The sequence below is a fragment of the Eufriesea mexicana genome, unplaced genomic scaffold (genome assembly GCF_001483705.2).
Source record: "Eufriesea mexicana isolate 0111107269 unplaced genomic scaffold, ASM148370v2 scaffold58364, whole genome shotgun sequence".
NCBI classification, from domain to species: Eukaryota; Metazoa; Arthropoda; class Insecta; order Hymenoptera; family Apidae; genus Eufriesea; species Eufriesea mexicana.
In genome coordinates, this window is record NW_016963458.1 from 85,976 (window position 1) to 105,423 (window position 19,448).

The following is a 19,448-nucleotide window of genomic DNA, read 5'->3' on the forward strand; positions in this document are numbered from 1 at the left end:
TGCCGCTCTTCTGGCAGCCGGCCAAAGCTTATGCCAGGTTTCAACATACCGGCCGACATGGATATTTTCGGGTTTGCGGCGAAACGACAAGCCCTGCCTTCTCTTTCTTTGCTTCTCTGACCTCGTCGCGCCACGAAACACCATCCCGATATCTCGTTCCATCCTGATCCTGATCGACTCGAGTTCCATCCTCAGTACTTACACCCTATCCCCTTTGTCGGGGCTCCCTTGGTTCCGATGGACGATGGCTGCTTCCGTTTTATTGATCAGACCCTGGTTGTCGAAGCAAGGTCCCTTCCTCGTGTATGGATGGAACTTCCTTAACTCGTTAATAGGACTGGGGGCAGAGATTTTTTCTTGGGGTGGTTTCGCTGCGGAGTTGGACGAGTTGGATGTTCGTTTAATGCAAATTCCTCGATTTTAAATCATCCTTTCGGTTTTCGAAGAATTTGTCAAAGCCGATGTTGATCAGTTTAGCTACCTAGTGCTTCGTATTAGAGTAGATCGATTGATGTACATAATTGCGTGAGATGTTGAGAGTTACCATTTGAGTCAGGTCGATCAACTTCGGTTCACCGTTTCTTTTATGAAGAGTTAGATGTTGATCATGTGAATTGCCGGTTGTATCGAACTGATTATCTTCGATTGACTGTTTCTTTTCTGAAGATTACTGTTTGAGTTAAATTGATCGACTCTGGTGCATCCTTTCTTCTACGAAGAATTAATCATTAATCATCTGTCTAGGCATTAGCAATGAGGAATTTATGAAAGATCGTGTTGATCAGTTGAGCTATGGAGTGTTTCATTGAGCAAATCGATCAATGTATTTTTCTGGAATACCGTGAATTATCATACTCGATGCGTTGAGTTTAGAAAAAGTAGAAGCCAAGTTGAGATTAAAGCGAAGATTTGTTAGGTATACAAGGCTTCAAGGGGTTGATTACGGAAGATGAATGGATTTGCAGTTCAAGTGGTTAATATTTGGAAGATTTATTGCAGTAGCCTTGGAGTTTGAGGCCTAATTTAGGAAGAGTTAACACTTACCATGGAGCAAGATTATATTTTTTAATTTTAATAAGAGACTCTCAGAGTTCAGTTAAGGGGCATTCCTCGTTGTTCCATGAATGATGAGCGACTCTATTTGGTCTCCAATTCAAGTAACCCATCGGCTATATTCTGTTCTGCTATATCCTTCTCTAATTTACACAGAGTCACTTATTCGGTCTTTCTCAAAGTTTGCTAGAGCGACAGTCACATGGTGTATTAACTAAATTCGCTTTGGAAAACTCTACTCGTTAATCCGTACATTACATACAAGCGTATCTAGACAAAAATAAAATTCTGATACTGTTTGACTTTGAATTAGGAGGGTTAGAGCATGGTGTATGTAAGACATGTAAAAGTAAAATTCAGACACCGTTTCACTTCGAATTGCAAAGGACAGACTATATATTATTTATACGTGAAATGCATAAAAGTACCGTGAATATTCCGACACTGTTTGGTTTTGAATTAGAAGGATTAGTGTTCGATATATGTAAAATATTTAAAAGTAAAATTTAGCCACCGCCAGGCCTCGAAATTGATTATTTATATACGTAATTTATAGAAGTAAAAGTTTTAACACTGTGTTTGACTTGGAATTAGGATATCGTGTACCTAAAGGATGTAGAAGTAAAATTTAGGCACTGTCTCGCTTCGAATTTCAGTATTATTCATGCGTGAAATTAAAATTTGGATACTATGTTTAACTTCGAATTAATTAGGAGGTACAATACGTAAAATATGTAGAAGTATTGCAGAATTAAAAATTTAGGCAGTTTCGCTTCGAATGCCACATGTTACCCTTAAGTGGGATATGCAATATAAGTATGAAAAGTAATACAATATAAGTATAAAAAGTATAAAGATAAGATTTTCGGGTCCATTTCTAACTCGAGGGAATCAGACTGTGGCAAGTGTAAAGTATAGCAGAGTTACAGGAAACGAGAAAAATCGGGTTACTCGAAGGAAGGTTCGCTTGCTACTTGTTAGCATCCTCGAGGTATGGTAATAAGTGGTAAGGCGAGGCTTATCTGCTCATAAGTTGCTTACTCATTATTGTGCCGGTTTTGAATAATTTACAGCGACGACACGCGGGGGCACGTGGCTGTTTCTCTCAGGCACTGTGCGACTCGTATTTACGATCCTGTAAAAGGGACTGCACGATAAGATAGTGTGACGGTAATTTAGAGGCGCTGGAATGATTAGGAGTAAAAACGAGGCTATGGAAGGTGCTGTAAATCAAATGGTACAGAATAGATCTCAATCTGGCTATTTGGTTTCAGAAGAATTTGTGTCTTTCTATTTCTCTGAATTTTTCTTCTATTTTAATAGTCTTAGAGGAAATTTTAGACAAATTCTAGTATTTCTATAGAGTAGGATAGTACATCATTGTATGAATTCTTGGTAAATTAATTTTTAGCAGATTCTTTTACCGGTGTCTTTTAGATCCTCTAATTTCTTCAGTACCATGATCTTTGAATTGTATTTGCATCGGCGAGAGATATTAATAGTCGTATTAATTTCTAAGGGTATGCATGTATTAACTTTCAAACATATGCAAAGCATTACTTAACCTTCTCAATGAAGTTCGTGCTGATCTGAATATCTTATCATTTTCAATATGTTATTATAATACCGATCTTGCACGAAACAATTTCGATAACGTACTCGAAAGCTTAAGAAATATAATCGAGTATATAAATTGTTAAACCACATCGAATACTTTAAGAATCCATACGTACTTTTAATTGCGAGATGTAACTCGAATTAGAAAATTAAAGGGGAAGTAAATGTATCACAATCGTATCTGTATATTAAAAATTTCTCATTTATTCTGAGAAATGGCCCCGTTATTTCTCACCGGTTTCGTTTTCCCATTTTTGTGTGTCATGGTTTGAACAGACAGTTAATGTAATTGAACGAATCGTACAAGTGTACTGTGACACGAAGCCTTTACATCGTGTGCCACGATGTGAAATACGGCTTCCACGTCAAGGTTGCTTCGTACGAGGAACAGAGTTGCAAGAATCTCAAAAGTTTTTGAACTTTCGATCCTGTTCTCCGACATGTTGCACCACTGCAATCGTCTGTTCGCTGATATATAAGACAGATAGAGATTACATCAAGTTCAAGGAGCCTACGTAACTGTACTAATTCAAGACGATATCGATTTGTTCCAATTGAGTCGCTTTCTCTAGTCTCGTGTCATTATTATTGTAAACTCTCTACGAGAGAACTTGATTTTGTCATTCGGATTGTCGACATTTCACTGAATTTCTTCCTCGAGAATTTATTCGTGAAATTAGGAACACGAATTGCCATGATCTCATTTTTGGGGGGTTAAATTCCTCTTGATTAATCTTAAACAGTGTAGCCAAAGGTATTAGCTCGGTGCATGTGAAATTTCATTTGGTCAAACGAAGCTTTAATTACGTGTAGCTATTTCAGAATATTATTTATTTGTTATTATTAGGTCTAGAATTATGAATTCCAATCAGTGCTATTTTTATATTTTTATGCGTTTTCTATTTGCAGGAATCATTCGAGGTTTATTGGTTAAGAAGTTATCAGGGCATTGGAAGAAATAAAAATTGGCAAGTGGCAAAATTTGGTGTCTTTGTAGGATATGGAAACGATAAGTTCTGCCGATGACCATCAAACGCTTGCCATTATCTTCCACGGACAAAAATGTGGTTTTGGCACGTGTTCCACACGTTCCTCTTTATCCAGCCATCGTCTCGAACGCTTTCGATTATCATATAAGATCCATTTTTCATCACAAGTGACGACACGTTTCGAAAATGGATCCTGTTTATTTCTTTGAAGCAGCTTCGCTGACTATCTACGTTGAAACGTTTGTGCATCGTTCAATTCACGCGGGACACATTTGTCCATCTTCTTTGGCCTTAGTATTCGTGGGACGAATAATGGCGAAATGTCTTATTCTTAAAACCTCTTCAAATTTTATGGTCGGTGGCTTCCTTGCGGTTTTCCTCGTGGCTCGATTTCCAAAGAAAAGTCATCAGCCTTGAATTCCCCGAGTTGAGACTGAATTTTCCTTATGTTTATACAACTGTCTTCAAATTCTAAATTTACTGACCTCCAGCAACTTCTGCAGCACATTTTCTATGTTTGGACTCGTATAAAAGAATCAATAAATGGAAACTGAAAGAAGAAAAACAACATAGCTATTAGAAATTTACCAATTAACGCGAAGTTCTAATTTCGCTTTAATTTTAATTCCATCAACTTACTTGTGATAATTTCTGAGGCTCCAGAGTATTAGCTTTAAGCTACAGCTTTCTCAGTATATGTAGATGCAATGAATAAGAAATTAATCCATTCCACGTGACAATATGTCTAAATCACAGACGTTTCAATCACTGGTATTATTCATATTGGAAAACCTGTAGAATTCAACGATTTGCTTGAGAATTGATGAACCATTGAATCGATTTAACTATTGCCAAAATATACGGCTAAAATCTCCAAAACAAACATTCCTCGTTTCTCCCTTTATTCTTCAAATAAAAATACCGATGCTACGAATCTTAATTAAATATCTTACTTAATTTCACGGAACAGCAGGTTTCGTAATCCACGAACGTTTCGATAGCTGGTACCTTACACGTTGGCGAGCTCAAAGGAGTACAGTAGAATAATTTATTCGGAGAGGCGCGTGAATCCTTGCGCTACGAATAGAAAATAATTCGATTTTACTTTACAAAACAATGTGTATAAACAGCGGATGTCTCAATCGGTCGTTCATTACCCGCGAACCTGACTCCGCTTCCCGAGCGTGCTATCTGAACTATTTCGAAGGACCTCGTGCTTATAAAGTTGCATCACGCGACAGAATACGTCGGGTACTATAGATAGACGGAGATTCACGAGTGTATACGGCGATTCCTCTGGACTAGAGGATAACGTGCGAAATAGAAATATTGGACGAGTTACGCATAGACACGTGACGAGTGGACCAAAGCACACCACGTGCCTCGAGTCTTCGCGTATTTCGCATGGTAACGCGAATATGCAGGTGAAATAGCACCGATGCACATACTCGAGATCCGCTTTTTACCATTGGCCCGTCTCCAAATCGAATATTATTCCCGCCGGGTTGCACAGAAGCGAGAACCGAAAGCAGTGGGCTCCGGTTTGTTTCCTATTCGAAGTCATCGTACTCGGTTCCATTCGCGATTTTTTTCGCGGAAACAATCGCGAATAAACTTGCTCGAACGTTTCGACGATTCGTTGTGGTCTTTGGAATAAATTTGGTTTCGGTTTGTTTGGTACCATCTTTTTTCCTTTTCCTTTTTCCAAGGTCTGGGAAGGTCCGGAACTCGCGTTGAGAATTCTCCGTGTGTAAGCTCCGAAGGTTTTCGTTACATGTGTATACCTGTCTCGCTGAATATTCTTCGCCATGTTTTGTAAGGGATATATCCTCTTTCCATTTCGTGAAAGTATTTCAGCAATTCGTTTTCCTTTGCTTTCTTTCCGTGATTTAATTCGATTGCGATATTTTCCTTTTATAGGAAGATGGAACTTGAGTTAATTGAATCAATTTCAAGTGACCCTGAAGGTTTAGGGAAGGGTATTACGTCAGCAACGATTTTACTGAAAGAAAGGTTATAGGCATTTCTTGAGTAACATATATTGCGGATTCTACTATGTAGGGAAGTCGTAAAATCGATTAGGCGTCGACACGTTCAAGATTTGGACGTAGGAATTGACAGAATTTATAGTTACCTCGTCTTACTGGGAATTTGTTGTATTGCTGAAGTTCAGTGACTTTGGAATGCTTTTTTCTAATCGCTTTTGCGAAACATTTTTACTAGATGTTGTTAAATTTTGTTGCGTTTTTTAGCTTGTTTTATATTTTTTTATAATCATGACAGATTCGAATATATTTCTGAAAAAGATGTGGTCACGATAAATGGTACTTAACTTGAAAGAGCACCCATCATCGATTAAGTGCTATGCGATAATTTGCCAACTGAGTCGACTGTTTCTTAATAAGGTATATAAAGATGCATAGTGATATAATTTTCATTGATGTTTGGTTAGCGTGTATGACGTGCATTGGTTGTTGCAGATGCTGCGTTATCTATATTTTTACTACGTCTGTTAGATAACTTAATAGACAAGATTTAGACGTTTTAATGAGTCAGATTTTTAATTATTTTCTCATATATCGTAGAATAGAAATTTTTGCGTTGGTAATTTTCTCTGTGACTCAATTCTGTCTCATATGGATATTCCTCTTCTTCTCTTCCTGTTCATTATTTTATCCCGTTTTATATTTGTCTATGAAACACCTGTATCACGTTATCAAATGTTTTCTTAACTTTCCAAGTATAAAATATAAAACTCATATAATCTAATATACGTTCGATATACTGTATATTCTTCCTACACTGCCCTGCGAGAAATATTTGATCCGCAGTATGTACACGTCGTGAAGGTATTTAGAGCTGAAAGGGTTAATAAATTTGTACTCATCCGTGTGAGGAATCACCCTGTATGTTCTTGTATATTCGAACGGAGGCATCGACTGCAAAGGAGATAGCGTCGAGTAAATCACGCTTCGTCTCACAATAGCGTGCGCTGGTCTAGCGTTACCTGCTCGTTACGTTTCTTAACAAGCAGCTTTATCTTGGCTGCCTCTCGAGTAATTATGCGACTGACGATTTCATTCGAGATACTGTTATCGGTGTACGCATGATTATTCGTTTATTCATGCATCGTGTATCGCTTGGCGGTGTCCTTACGATAGTAAAATGTATGTTCATCCGTCGTTCGATCGGTTCAAAAGCAGTGCTTTCCGGTTCACGTGATATTTGGCAATTGTTCGAAGATACCAGGGCTATTCGAAGCACAGTCGTCGCTCATTTTCAGATAACAAGCGCTTTGGAATCTACAAGTATAATATAATTAAAGGTCTATAATCGGTGGAATAATTTTACTATTTAATAATATTGCTGAGAATCAGCTTAATCAGAAGTTAATTAAGAAAATATTCAAAACGATATCTTATCTAAAGATTTTTCACTCTGAAAACTTTAGAAGATCCTACTTTCAGTAGAAGGTATTTTAAATCCGTGTCCATAAAAACGGATTAAACCTGACTTGATATTCTTTGGTCAGCTGAATCACATCGTCTAATTTCTTTAATGAAGAAATTAAGAAAGTTGTTTCGTCGATGTCTTCGTTCCATTCAGATGTAGAAATTTCGTGTGTTACAGGCCAGTAATTTTTACTTTCCACTTTTAGTTTCTGCTTGGATCAAAGAATCTGTAATTCAGATAATTTTGTCATGAAACGTTGTAATAAAGTACAATGTTGGGCTGTAAAAAACATATTGGATATTAACAAACGATTAGTATTTGAATTCTCTCCAACATAAAGACAGCAGAATATACGATGCAGGATGCTTCTAGTTGATCAGTATGCATTAATAGTCAAACATTGTGTATTTATTGTCAAATGTTTCTGGCTTGAACGATGCCCGCCTAACCATAGAGGCTGCTAGGTGAAATAGTCACGCGTTACAACTACACGTGTGCGTGTGCGAACGCATCATTAGCAAGACTATCATTAGCCAACAAGGCCGTGAGCAGGGCCGTCATTGCTGAGAAACGGCCACGGCTTTTAACTTGCTAAATGGATTCAATCACCAAACTTTATACACTGAAATTTTCAGGATTTATCTCTGATTAATCATCTGAAGATTATCTATTTTTCAAACAACTCGTTTCTCGTACGAAAATTTTGAAAATTTATTTTTAATTCGCCGTTGTACAAATTTTGGAAGACGAAAGTTTATCTGTGATTCAGAATTCGATGATACTCGTATCCTTTAAATATTTCATTTTACGTATAAAAATCTCGGAAATTTATTTTCCCGTTCGTCTTAAACAATTTTTTCTAAAGTTGTAGAAGTTGTCTATACGTATATAAAAATATAAAAGAACTAAAAATAGAAAAAAAGAAATAAAATAAAATATTCATTCAAATGTATCTGCATGATCGATGTTCAGTTTTCTAAGAACTTCCTTCGTTCCTGTCTACTTCGTTTTTCCGTAATGAATTCTAAATGTTCTCAGCAATCTGCAAAAGGAAATCTGACGTTACCAATGATCTTGGACAATATTATAGAATTTTTAAAGAGAACTATAAACATATGTTCTTACCCACTGTGTCTGTTCATACTGCGAAGAAGATATTCCAATAAAAAGATGTTTAAACTGGGAAATGCATTTGAATGGATTCAGACAAACACTCGTATCATGAATTTTACTTGCATCTGTTTCTTCTTCTGCTTGAGTCAATCTTTGCATCTCGAGTCGATCATAAAACATGGGATATCTGCAGGAGAGTTATTCTTGCTTTGCCTCAGAATCTCCAGAGATGGTAGAATGGTTGCTTTGCGAAGTATCTTTCGCTAAGAGGCTGCTGCTTTTCGTCGGTTGTTTGGTCACGGTGGTCATCTCGAGTCCGACGATTTCCTTCGGAAACGCTTCCCTTCTTCGTTTTCCGTATTTCCTTCTTCTCCCAGAAGATTTTCTTCTTCTTCTTCGTAATCTTCGTCTACGAGATCTTCGTCGAGCTCTACCACTTCTTCGTCTACTCACCAATTTCCTTCTTCTTCTTTTGCAACGCTCTTGGACATCGGCATCGCCGCTGTTTAAGCATTCGCTACCGAAGAAGTCTTGATTGTAAGTATAGCATCCCCTAGACAAGGTAAAATTTGTATGAAAATTTTGCTTCAGATAGTGTATCGAATGAAATCCTGTTTATTCTAATGTGTTGAATATTCATTGTGCGTAATTTAAATAGCTTTTGTGTAGCAAAAAGTTAATTTATGTTATTTTAATTGCAATTTTCTTTTACAGAATTTTTTTGTTTTTATTTGAACAGAATAGAAGACTTAAAAAATTTGTTTACATTACCCTTTCAAACGCTGAAGAATTCCATAAGTCACACCACGTTTCAAGGCAATATGAACGTGACGTCTAATTTCAGAACTAGGAATATTATATTCCTGTGCAATATAACTACTGATTTCTCGTGGAGTTGATCCTTGAATGGCCTGTAATCTACGAATAGCTTCCACGACTTGGGCTTCGATTTTGGGTGTTTTTTCGATCGCCATTCTATCGTTGAATTAATCAATATTTTATACCAAATTCGAGATAATTTTATCAAAATACATTGAGATTTCGTGTAGATACTTACACATAATATAAATATTACATTAATTTTCACACAAAATATTTGGTTTGCTTATAATTAATGTTTATGGTTATTTCATCTTCCTTGGAGTATTATATTTATTTAAAATTTTAATTAATTATCCTTTCTGCAACATGCGTCGATAATGTTTAATTAGCCTATCAAGGAACGTCTACGATGTTTAGCCAAATAATTTGAAACGTAAAATACAATTCCACATAATTTTTGAGTACTGAAATTTTTTATATTTCATCGAATGCACCAAATGTCGCTCGATTAAATATCAAACAATCATGTTTCCAAGAGACGATCGTCTTCGGCACATTTTCGGCTCGATATCCACTAAATTCAGGCTGACCGCATGGTTTTATAATTGGCGACGATCCAGCAAAAAAATCAAGCGATTTCGATCTATTTCTTTCTGATGTTCGCATATCTGCTCTTCTCTCGAATCAGCACGTCTCTCTTTCTCTTTCTTTCTTCTAGTCTACCCAAGCAGAAATAAAACAGTACCGAATAGCGCCAGAAGAGTACGACAGACCTTTAAACAGTGACGTCATCGAAGCTGTTTTCTCATGCCTTCGTAAATATAGTACTCTTCCGGCTGTTTGACTTGCAAATTGAGAGTACAATTAGAGGACTACTCGAAAAATTGCCGTTCGAATTATCACCGATTCGTGGTAAAGAACGGAACGGGATAACATGTACTCGAATTCCATTTCTAAAATTACACCTTTGGTTAAAAAATGACCATTTTCCGAAAATGCCATTTTCTGGGCCCATGGTATCGTCTATCTATATAAATATATGAATCAGTTAATAAAATTCGCCTAAAGAAAGATGTTATGATTCTTTGTATCATTTACTATGATTGACATAAATCAGTATATCATACCATGTGGCTTCGATTATGACTGATCAAATTGACTGAAATGAAGTGAAAAGTTACTATTATAGTATAATTATTTCTTTAAGTTGCTACGACGATAGACAAATAATTATAGATTAGTAATCATTGTGATGAAATAGACCATAATAAATGGTAATGTGTCGCAAATACCATAAGAGCAACTTGTTCATGGATCAGATTAGACAAAATGAATTAATCAAAGGTTAATTCTAGTAATACTCGTATAATTATATCCATGAATACCTAAGGAAAAATGTATTTGTGTAAGTGAAACAGAGAAAAGAAAAATTGTGTATGAAATAAAATATAGATATTATATAAAGTATGCAAACCAAATGTAACAAATGATTAATTCCTTGACAGGGAACAGGTATTATATAGAAAAAAATATTTATAGGTTATTAGAGGATATTAAAAAATCTGTTATACGTGCACCGATTATTTATGCGAAGATAAACAGGTGGCATTAAATTAAACGTTCGATGGATTGATTGATCTGATTTTCATAGTACTAGACTTGTCATTATCAATGATAATTGAAAATTCTTAGTTACGCCATATACATCCTGTCGTGTGTTTTATACTTTGAAACCTGTAGAATTATTTAGAATTTGATTAAACGATTGTCAGTAGAAATTTGTTCGAGTCATAGTTTTATAAGTGAAAATACTATTATTTTTATTTTTATCTGATATTTTAAAATGAATTTGTTTCCAACCTAGGATCATAACTCTTCTGTATTTGTTTTTATGAATACGAAGTGCTTCAGTTGATATTTCGATACCTGTTTGTCGTGAATTATTCGTAGTTTGTAGATGAAGTTTAATTGAAGTTGTAAAGATCTTTGATATACTTTGCTTTCTTGAGTATGGTATTGGTTGACATTAGAATTATCCGTTGAATCTAATACGCAACATATAAAAAGAAATCTTGCCTTAAATGTAATGCGATAAGAAGAATCTTCTTACAATGTTAGTGAGATCTCCTGTAGAGAGCAGCACGGACAGAGTCAGACTCTACTGGCATCTGGCTCAGGTTCATGGAATTTCGTGGCGCCATCGGAAACCTGCCATCGGTATACGTAATAATCGAACAAAAAAAATCGACGCATATTTTGTTAGTATATTATAGGATACTTCTCATTTAAGAAGCAAAATTGCACGTAGATTTCTTAACTTGCATAAACTTTTAGAATTATATTTATAGTCGATTAGGAAAAGAATCTAATATTTTCTTATTCTTTAATATTTTTCTGTTCTTCCCTATACGTGACTTCGACCGGTAACACTACTTTGATGGGTATCCCGGAAACTGAATTATCGATGTGAATCATATTTCATCAATCATCTATAGCGCACTCTATACACTAAAAAGTTGAACAATTGAACCACCATATTGCATTGGAAATTTCAAATTGGTCAGTGACCGTTGTGATTGCGTAATGTGCTAATGTGATAAATGGTTATTGTTGTAAAAAGTGAGTGCAGAAGCTGAATATCAGGCCTAGATGACACCGTGGATGATGCAGATGCGAAACTTTCTCTGGAAACATCTCCTGTAAGTGAAACCATCAAATTTTATCTTCTTTACTTGACAATTTAATGGCGTTGGTTAAATCGGGATTCGAAGCGAATTCGATATGGCGTAAAAAGTAGCGATAGACAATTGTATATATTACAAAACACAAGGTACATTGAAAAATGAACGATTTTCTCTCGTGTATGCATTTTTTTCGTAAAATACCGCGAAATGACGAGCTTCGTGAATGCACAAGGACATGCACCGGACACGATGCATTCATCCGTGCGAGATCCGCATACGAGTTGTTTATTGTTAGCCGGCTAACGCGAGTTCCTGCATAAACTGATTGTCCAAATGATTCTAAATTGCCCAGGCTTCATTACAGGAATTGCTGTATTAGCTCTAATGAATATTATAGATATTTAAGGTGTTCGCAGTGAGACGAATTCGAAGGATTTTCGTAATGTGGCCGCCATCTTGAGTGACGTCATCGTTGCCGCGAATTAAGAAAATAGCTTTCGATTATAACGTACGTAGTAATAAATAATAGAAGGTATTTTTTTAAACCATTTATACGATATTTTATAATTAGTTTTCAGATATCACTGGGAAACTATATTATAGAATTTTATGTTATATTACCAACAAAATCAGGTGAAATTTTTTTAATAATATATTTAATCAGGTTCTTCGTAAAATTTAATTCCATAGCATTCTGCAATCTAGTACGATAGTTATAGTCTTCTTTGTGTCCTTTTATAGGAGACAGGTTAATCTCCAAATTATTCCATTTCATTTATTTTTCCAGATCTCTGACAGTTCAGGTTTCTGTGTCGATAAAGAAATGATTTCACGAGAAAAATTTCCTGGATCGTGTCTGAAGTCACGGATAAGTGACCTTTCTCTTTCGTTCTCAAATGACATACTCCTTTTATGAAACACTGGGTCAGGATTGAATATTTGGTGCACGTTGATTGGAGATTCGTGATACGAATGGCTGTAGTATTATTAATCGGACAGATGAATTCGACACCGCGTAGCGACTCGAAACACATTGAACCGAGCGAAAGTGGTCACATAAATGTCGAGAACAGAGAACGCAGCCTAACGAATGTGGAGAGATCGGTGAACCGGAAGCGAAAGGCGCGCAGCTTCACGATTCGTTTGGTTCGAGGTATACGCGTAAGATCGTCAGCCTGGTGGCCTTTAATGCATCACGAAACGAGAAATCTGGTTCTTAAATACTCTTGCTTTCTTTGTTTTCTGAGCCATTGTTTTCCTGGGTCCGAGTATTTGGAATTATTACAGAGCGAGAAATTTATTTGAAACTAGATCAGTGATATCAATCAATCTCCTCGACTTGCTTCAGAAGCTTGTACTTGTAAATTAATAACTAACAAATTATTTCTGTGCTGTAATAATTTCTTGGAAAATAGTTTGTTACTATTTTAGTAGGTCTGAAACAGTAGTTGGTCTCTATGGTGACATAAATGCCGAGTTCTATGTTAAGTTCTATATCTGCGATATTAAGCGATAAGTTTACAAATTTTCTAAGAATCATCAGGTTTTGCACTGTGTCTAAAGTTATATTAGAATTTCCTTCAGGAAACTTCATAGCGAATTTACAAACTACTTGTCTTTAAAGAGAATGACTAGACATTGGATAAAAAAATAGGCGTTAGGTTTAAAAGATTTTTTATCATATGTTAGAACATGGCGATAGTCCGGGACTTTTCTAATATCTGCAAAAGCTTGTCCATTATAAATCACCGTGAAAGGGTGACTCAGATGTAACACTTAGAAAACTCGATTGAATGAGATGCCTAACGCTTACGCAACATCGACGACATCGCCATAACGTGTTGCAGCGGCAGCGTTTGCGATTCGCAAGGCCGTGTCTCCAGAATTTACTGGTTACTGTATTAATTTTCCGATAAAAAGTCTTGTAAACTACGAAGGAAGATTGACTGAAAGATTATAGGACGATGAAACATTTCTCAGGTGTTAACGATACTAAAAGAATTTTGGGGATGTGGATTGATTTCAAAATTTTAACTTTTATACGATACAAATTAAAATAAACGTAGGAGGATAGAATGCGTCAAAGGTGAGGATTTTTCTAAAAATAGGAGATTTTGATGCAGGTTTATTTCTATTGTGTAACATTTCTATAAAAGTTGCAGAGTTCCGTATTTGTAAAGTAGAAGCGAATAGAATTCGCATAGATTGCGTAAGAGTTGTGGTAGACTTCTTCGTGGTCTTATCAATCGTTATACCATCGACAGTATCACTGTATACATTTATTACCGAAGGGGAAGCAGGAAACTACTGTCGTGTCACTGTTCTCTGTTTGCAGTACTTCACTCGATTTTATACTTCCTTCGATTCTTTTCTTCGAGTATCGTCGAATTTATATTTTCTCAGCTTCAGAATTTTTAAACAGCAATGTTCTGTAATTTTGAGAAGCTTTGAACTAGGACTCGTATTCTTAAAAAATTCCAAGGAATTCTTTAGAGAACCCAGCAGAATTGTGATTTGATCTTGATACCGAAGAAATTAAAAATCGCAGGGACTTAAATCTTTGAATTTTCAAGTTACCAAATTTTTCAATTTCAAATTTCCAATCAAACATTTCTGCAATACACGAATGAAACGTGAACAATGCACCCTGTAGCGAACGGCGGATCCATCACCCTGAACTTCCATGTAGCCCCAAACTTCTCACTCCAGATTTCGCGAAATTCCGCAACCGTCTGTATTTTTACTTCATTCTCTCTGTTTCTTTTTTTTTTTTTTTCTTTTTGTTCACGGTAGGACCGTGACTAATCACGTGGGAAAGTATCACGTGTGTTAGGTAGCATTGTAATGCGCATCCGACGTCCTTGCGGCATTCACAAGGCATTTTTCCATTCCCGTTAAATACCACGGTGCACGGGATGAACGCGCAGCATTTATAGAATCTATGCCAATTAATGAAACGAGTTAACTAACTGAGAAAAGTCGATTGAAAGGGAAAAAGAGGAGAAATAAATGTGACGCAAGGAAGAGACGAAAAATATCTGTTTCGCTCTAACGTCGATTTTCCAACGTTTTTCCTGTTCGTCCACGAAACGAGCAACCGGATAGCGATATTTTTGTTCGAGTCCTGTGTACTACGGTATCACGGTAATCGCGAGTCTGGCACGCACGAAGAAGCTCAATTAAATTGATCTCGGTAGTGTACCATTTTATTACGGCATTGTAAGGAACAATTGTTTTCTCACGTGTCTGAAAAACTGATTGCCAGTGATGTCACGTCCGGAGAGCGACCTTCGTTGCCAGCACGTCCGGCACACCGAGTCTTTCTACGTAGATTCAGAAAAATGAGAAAATTACGAGACAACTGGGAGCTCGGGGACTTTGGTCTTTTTGGTCTGATCTCGCCTACCCTTGCGTCGATTGGTAACACTGATATAGGAATACCGACGTGGTGCAAAAGTTAGTAGCGAACATAGTGCTGAGAATAGAGTAGAATACGAGCATTGTCATTGGTAGATATGCTAATTGGTAGATATATTAGTTACGATAATTGTATAATTCTACTGATACCAAAGTAGAGAATTGTGTACTTGAATTTTGTTTACTTCGAGCAGAAGCACGAGTGGATGAAAAGAGGAATTCTAGATGGACGAAGAGAGGACTTTATTATTAGCATAACAGTCGCTTCAAACAAGATAAACTTCAAACAACTTCAGTGCCACTGAATACGAACATCTTTCAACAGTAGAGGATTACCTAGCATAAACACTAGTAACTATCGTGTCTTGGAAGTGAGCTAAAATTAAAAGGGGGGAGAGGGTAGGATCCTACTATAGTATCCCAGGGTTAAGATAATATTAAACGTCAAACGCAGCAATATTCCTTTACTGTTCGCTTTCTTATGTACTCGGATAATTTCCTAAAGTAACATCATATTAACTTGTTCTTAACTTGTAATTCTTACTTCTGTTTTACACTGTCGTTAGTTGAATTAAGGGCATTGGAATCAGACAGGGAAGACTTAAACGATCTTATACAGGGTGGTCTACAAATTTCTGCACTCATCAGGATCAAGTAAAAATCTACAGGCAGGAAACTTGAACTCTGGTTCTCTGAAATTTCCTTGCAATCTATCATGGTTAATTAACTTTCAATTAATTTTCATTTTAACTGTACTTCTGAAAAATTGTAGAAATTAATGGACCACCCTGTACATGGTCGAAAGCGTACGGCTCCGTCGACAGCCAGTGTTTGTAAATTTTCATTAGCTCGATGAAACGTGCAAGACGTAATAATATTGTGCAAAACCAGGTTCGACCTCTGTATCCGGACTACTCAGAAATATCTCGAGTAGAGGATGGTTCGATATCGCGGACGGGGTACACCCACGTGTCGGATTCACGTGGCGAGACACGTGAACGGCGTCGCTCGATGGAAATCGTGTTGAAGGGTGGTGGCTTCACGGGGTGGAGGAAGTATTAAATGCAAAGCGTGTACAAACGGAGCTACCTTGCTTATTAGTCGCCTTGGAAGAGTTGTTACGTAACCTGTTGGGGGGTGGCGAATGCAGTTGACTCGATGTTAAGTTACGGTGTCTTTGAGGACAGAGAAAAAGAAGTACTGCTATTAAATAGAAAACGAAACGAAACAAACCGATTGTTTGTTTTAATTAATAAGGAGACCGTATCCCGATGACTGTTTTCAGGGGATTCAGGGCGAAGAGAGAAACACGTGAAGTACACACATTTTTTAGTCTTTTCTCAGAAAGATCTATGACTTGCTCGTAATTTATATTTTGATATAAATTAATACTATAGCTTAAATAATTAATTTCGAATATGCGACGTAATATCTTTTTGTAATTGGCTGTTTTGCGTGCGAGGGTTCTAATTGCGATTTTAGAAGAGGACAGAGAAATTGCGTTCGATGATTACAAAAGACTCCGAATTCTAGGTCTCAGAACCGAAATTGCGAATCATAGACTCAAGTTTGCAAGTCTGATTTCGAATCCTAGAGATTGGAATCTAGATCCCAAATTTTAGACTTCGCAGTCTAGGTCCAATCTTAGGTCTCAATCTTGAGGTTTAAGGTTCTTCGATCTTAGGTATGGCTTTATGATCCTACCGAAAACTCGAGACTCTAGAACCTAATATTTGGAATCCACACCCCCAATTATAGACCTCAAACTCTAGACTACCAATTTCTACTATCTCGAATGCCTCATGATCGTACTAATGTCCAGATCCCAATCCTTGGTATCTAGATTTCTAAACTCTCGATTATCAGACTAACCAATCCAAATTCTGCAGCCACGATTGCCCAGTGTTACTAAAAATTAGTCTAAATTTAACCATATCCCTCGACCATTGTCTCTCACATGACTGGAAATTTTATTGGGAACACGGACTACTTAACAAGCTACCCTTAAGCTCTTACCAAACGTATCCAGGTGCGCAACGACAACAAATATAAGATTCTCAGGATCCAATCTGCGTTTACCAACTCTTGATCCAGAATTAGTCTTTCGTTTCGCATTGTGTCGAAAATGAAAGGGTGCCTGGCTAATTAATCGAACCTCGAGCCTCCCCCAAATACCACTGAGCTGCCGTACATAATTGGTTGGACAAGGCGGAGAAAGGCTGTCGAAGTTGATCAGTGTTCCATACATAAACTGTAGCGCAATCAGCCGAAGGATTATTATCGTCCAACATCCTCGCACGATTTGCCCAGTCAATCGCAGGCAAGTCAGAGACATTGATGAACGTCCCGTACATCCCTCGTGTGTTTTCCGCACGACCAACCTCCATATTTAAACCGAAAGCAGTGTCTGGCCCGGTTCAGTGAGATCGTTTCTGTGGCCCTCGTTCATCGACGTACCCGAAGAGCCCGGCTGCCGCGTTTTGTTATTCCTTTTTTTCACCACTACCCTCTTTCTCTCTTCTTCCTCACCGAGATGCGACCAGATGGGGTAGATGGGTGAGGAGTATATTCCGTCTGGCGTTGGACAGATAAAAGCTTCTCTATAGGTCGATTAAAATATAAATTGCGTCCGCGGCCGCAGCGTTTCACTCTGCATGGATGAGGTCATCCTTCCGCCTTCGCGTCCGGATTCGGATCGCCACTTCCGGCTATCAGGGGGTGAGTACTCCTTCCAAGTTGCAGGTGATGGGAGTATTCATCTAGAATCTGGATACTTTGTTGCAGGGCTGTTTGGTTCTGTCTGAATAGTCGTTGGCGATGGATCGATGGACATTTGGAAGATTGGGTGTTAGAATTTTTGAGATAATAGGGAGTCACTCGTTTATCAAAGATTCCAAGGGAGGTATATTTTAATTAGTCTAATCGATCAAGGTGAACATTTTTTACTTTCCTTTTAGGATTGTTTAGCTCTGTTGGAATTATATCGGAAAGCGATGATTGCACGTTTTGTTGATGTTTGATTTTTTGTGGGAATTATGAGCGAGTGTTTGTTTATTACACGTTAAACGCCACGCATTTGTAGACTTTTCGTTTAGGCCTCACCGGTCCGTACGGCCCGGAAAGGCCCGCATGACGGCTAACTATGGCGTGAACGGAACGACACGTAAAATCGGCGTGACGTTTAACGTGTTAAAGCGAGATTAGTTGCATTCGGTGCTCTATCTTATTCCATATTTTGTACCTGCGTTGACACATTTCTGTCAAAGTTATTTTCCACACAGAGAATTATGGTTTTCATGCCAGAACTGGAGAGTAGTCGAATGAAATAGAATATCGGGACCCAAGTAGATCTAGGGTCCCCCAGGATGAACGTACATCTTACTCGACTAAATTAATCACAAGCTGTTCTCCGATATGAATAAATTACCGATATAATTACTTAAATTAAACGTATCGTGTCTCAGAGGAGCTACGCGAATTTTCGATCCTCGAAATATCATGGAATACGATTATAGCAATTATAAAAGCGTGTAACGAGGCGTAACAAAAGGGTAGGCTTGCGTAGAACGCGGGCAAGATTTATGGGGAAATAACTGTGCTGCTGGCAGCGATGTTTTATTAATGCTCCATGTAAGATTAATAAGAGCAAACGAGGTGGTACATTAAGTGTGGACATTAGTGTACAAAAAGGCGGCGAACGTCGCGTAACGTGTCCCGTCACAGTCTTCTTTTGTGGCCGCATACATACACATCGGGGACCGAGTCTTTCTCTCAATGATCCGCGCATGAGATTACTTTGATATACGACAGTTTAGCCGTCGAACACGTTGGGTTGTCGCAGGTCAGGTCAATTCAGGTCAACGTACTCCTTGTTCCGTCTGCTTACATCCACGTTTCCCACCTTCCACCAAACTTTCCTCGTTTGCCCCTTTCTCCGCCTTTTCCCTCGCTTTTTCGACGTCTCCTTCGCCCCCTTTGCGTGAAATTGGAGTGATCGTTCTTGTCGTATCGTCATTTAATTTTGTACAAAAAGTAGAGGGTCTGTGCATAGTTTTTGGAGTGCTTAGATGTTCCGTTCGTTGGGTAGGTAAGCTTAGAAATTTATAGATTTTAGAGACTTTAGGATATTCAAGAATTTTTGAAGTATGTTATTTTTATGGGAATCTTTGTTGTTTTAGCAACGAAGGGTAGATTCGTTGGGGATGAATTGTGAAATTAGGGTTTGATGGAGTAGAAGTGAGCGGGAAATTTGTTGGATGTTGAGTCAGATGGTTTTGATTGGGCAGCAGGGGAGTGTAGG

General features: G+C 37.6%; 1 protein-coding gene across 1 annotated transcript; it reads right to left on the bottom strand.

The window, feature by feature from the left end:
- Positions 1–8,418: 8,418 nt before the first annotated feature.
- On the bottom strand, positions 8,419–9,295 carry LOC108554686 (uncharacterized). The gene is made up of 3 exons (XM_017910027.1): positions 9,283–9,295; positions 8,997–9,200; positions 8,419–8,778 (listed from the first exon to the last, which is right to left on the bottom strand). Exons 2-3 carry the CDS (start codon positions 9,197–9,199, stop codon positions 8,424–8,426), a joined length of 558 nt encoding a protein of 185 aa, XP_017765516.1. The 5' UTR covers position 9,200; positions 9,283–9,295; the 3' UTR covers positions 8,419–8,423.
- Between the last annotated feature and the right edge of the window lie 10,153 nt (positions 9,296–19,448).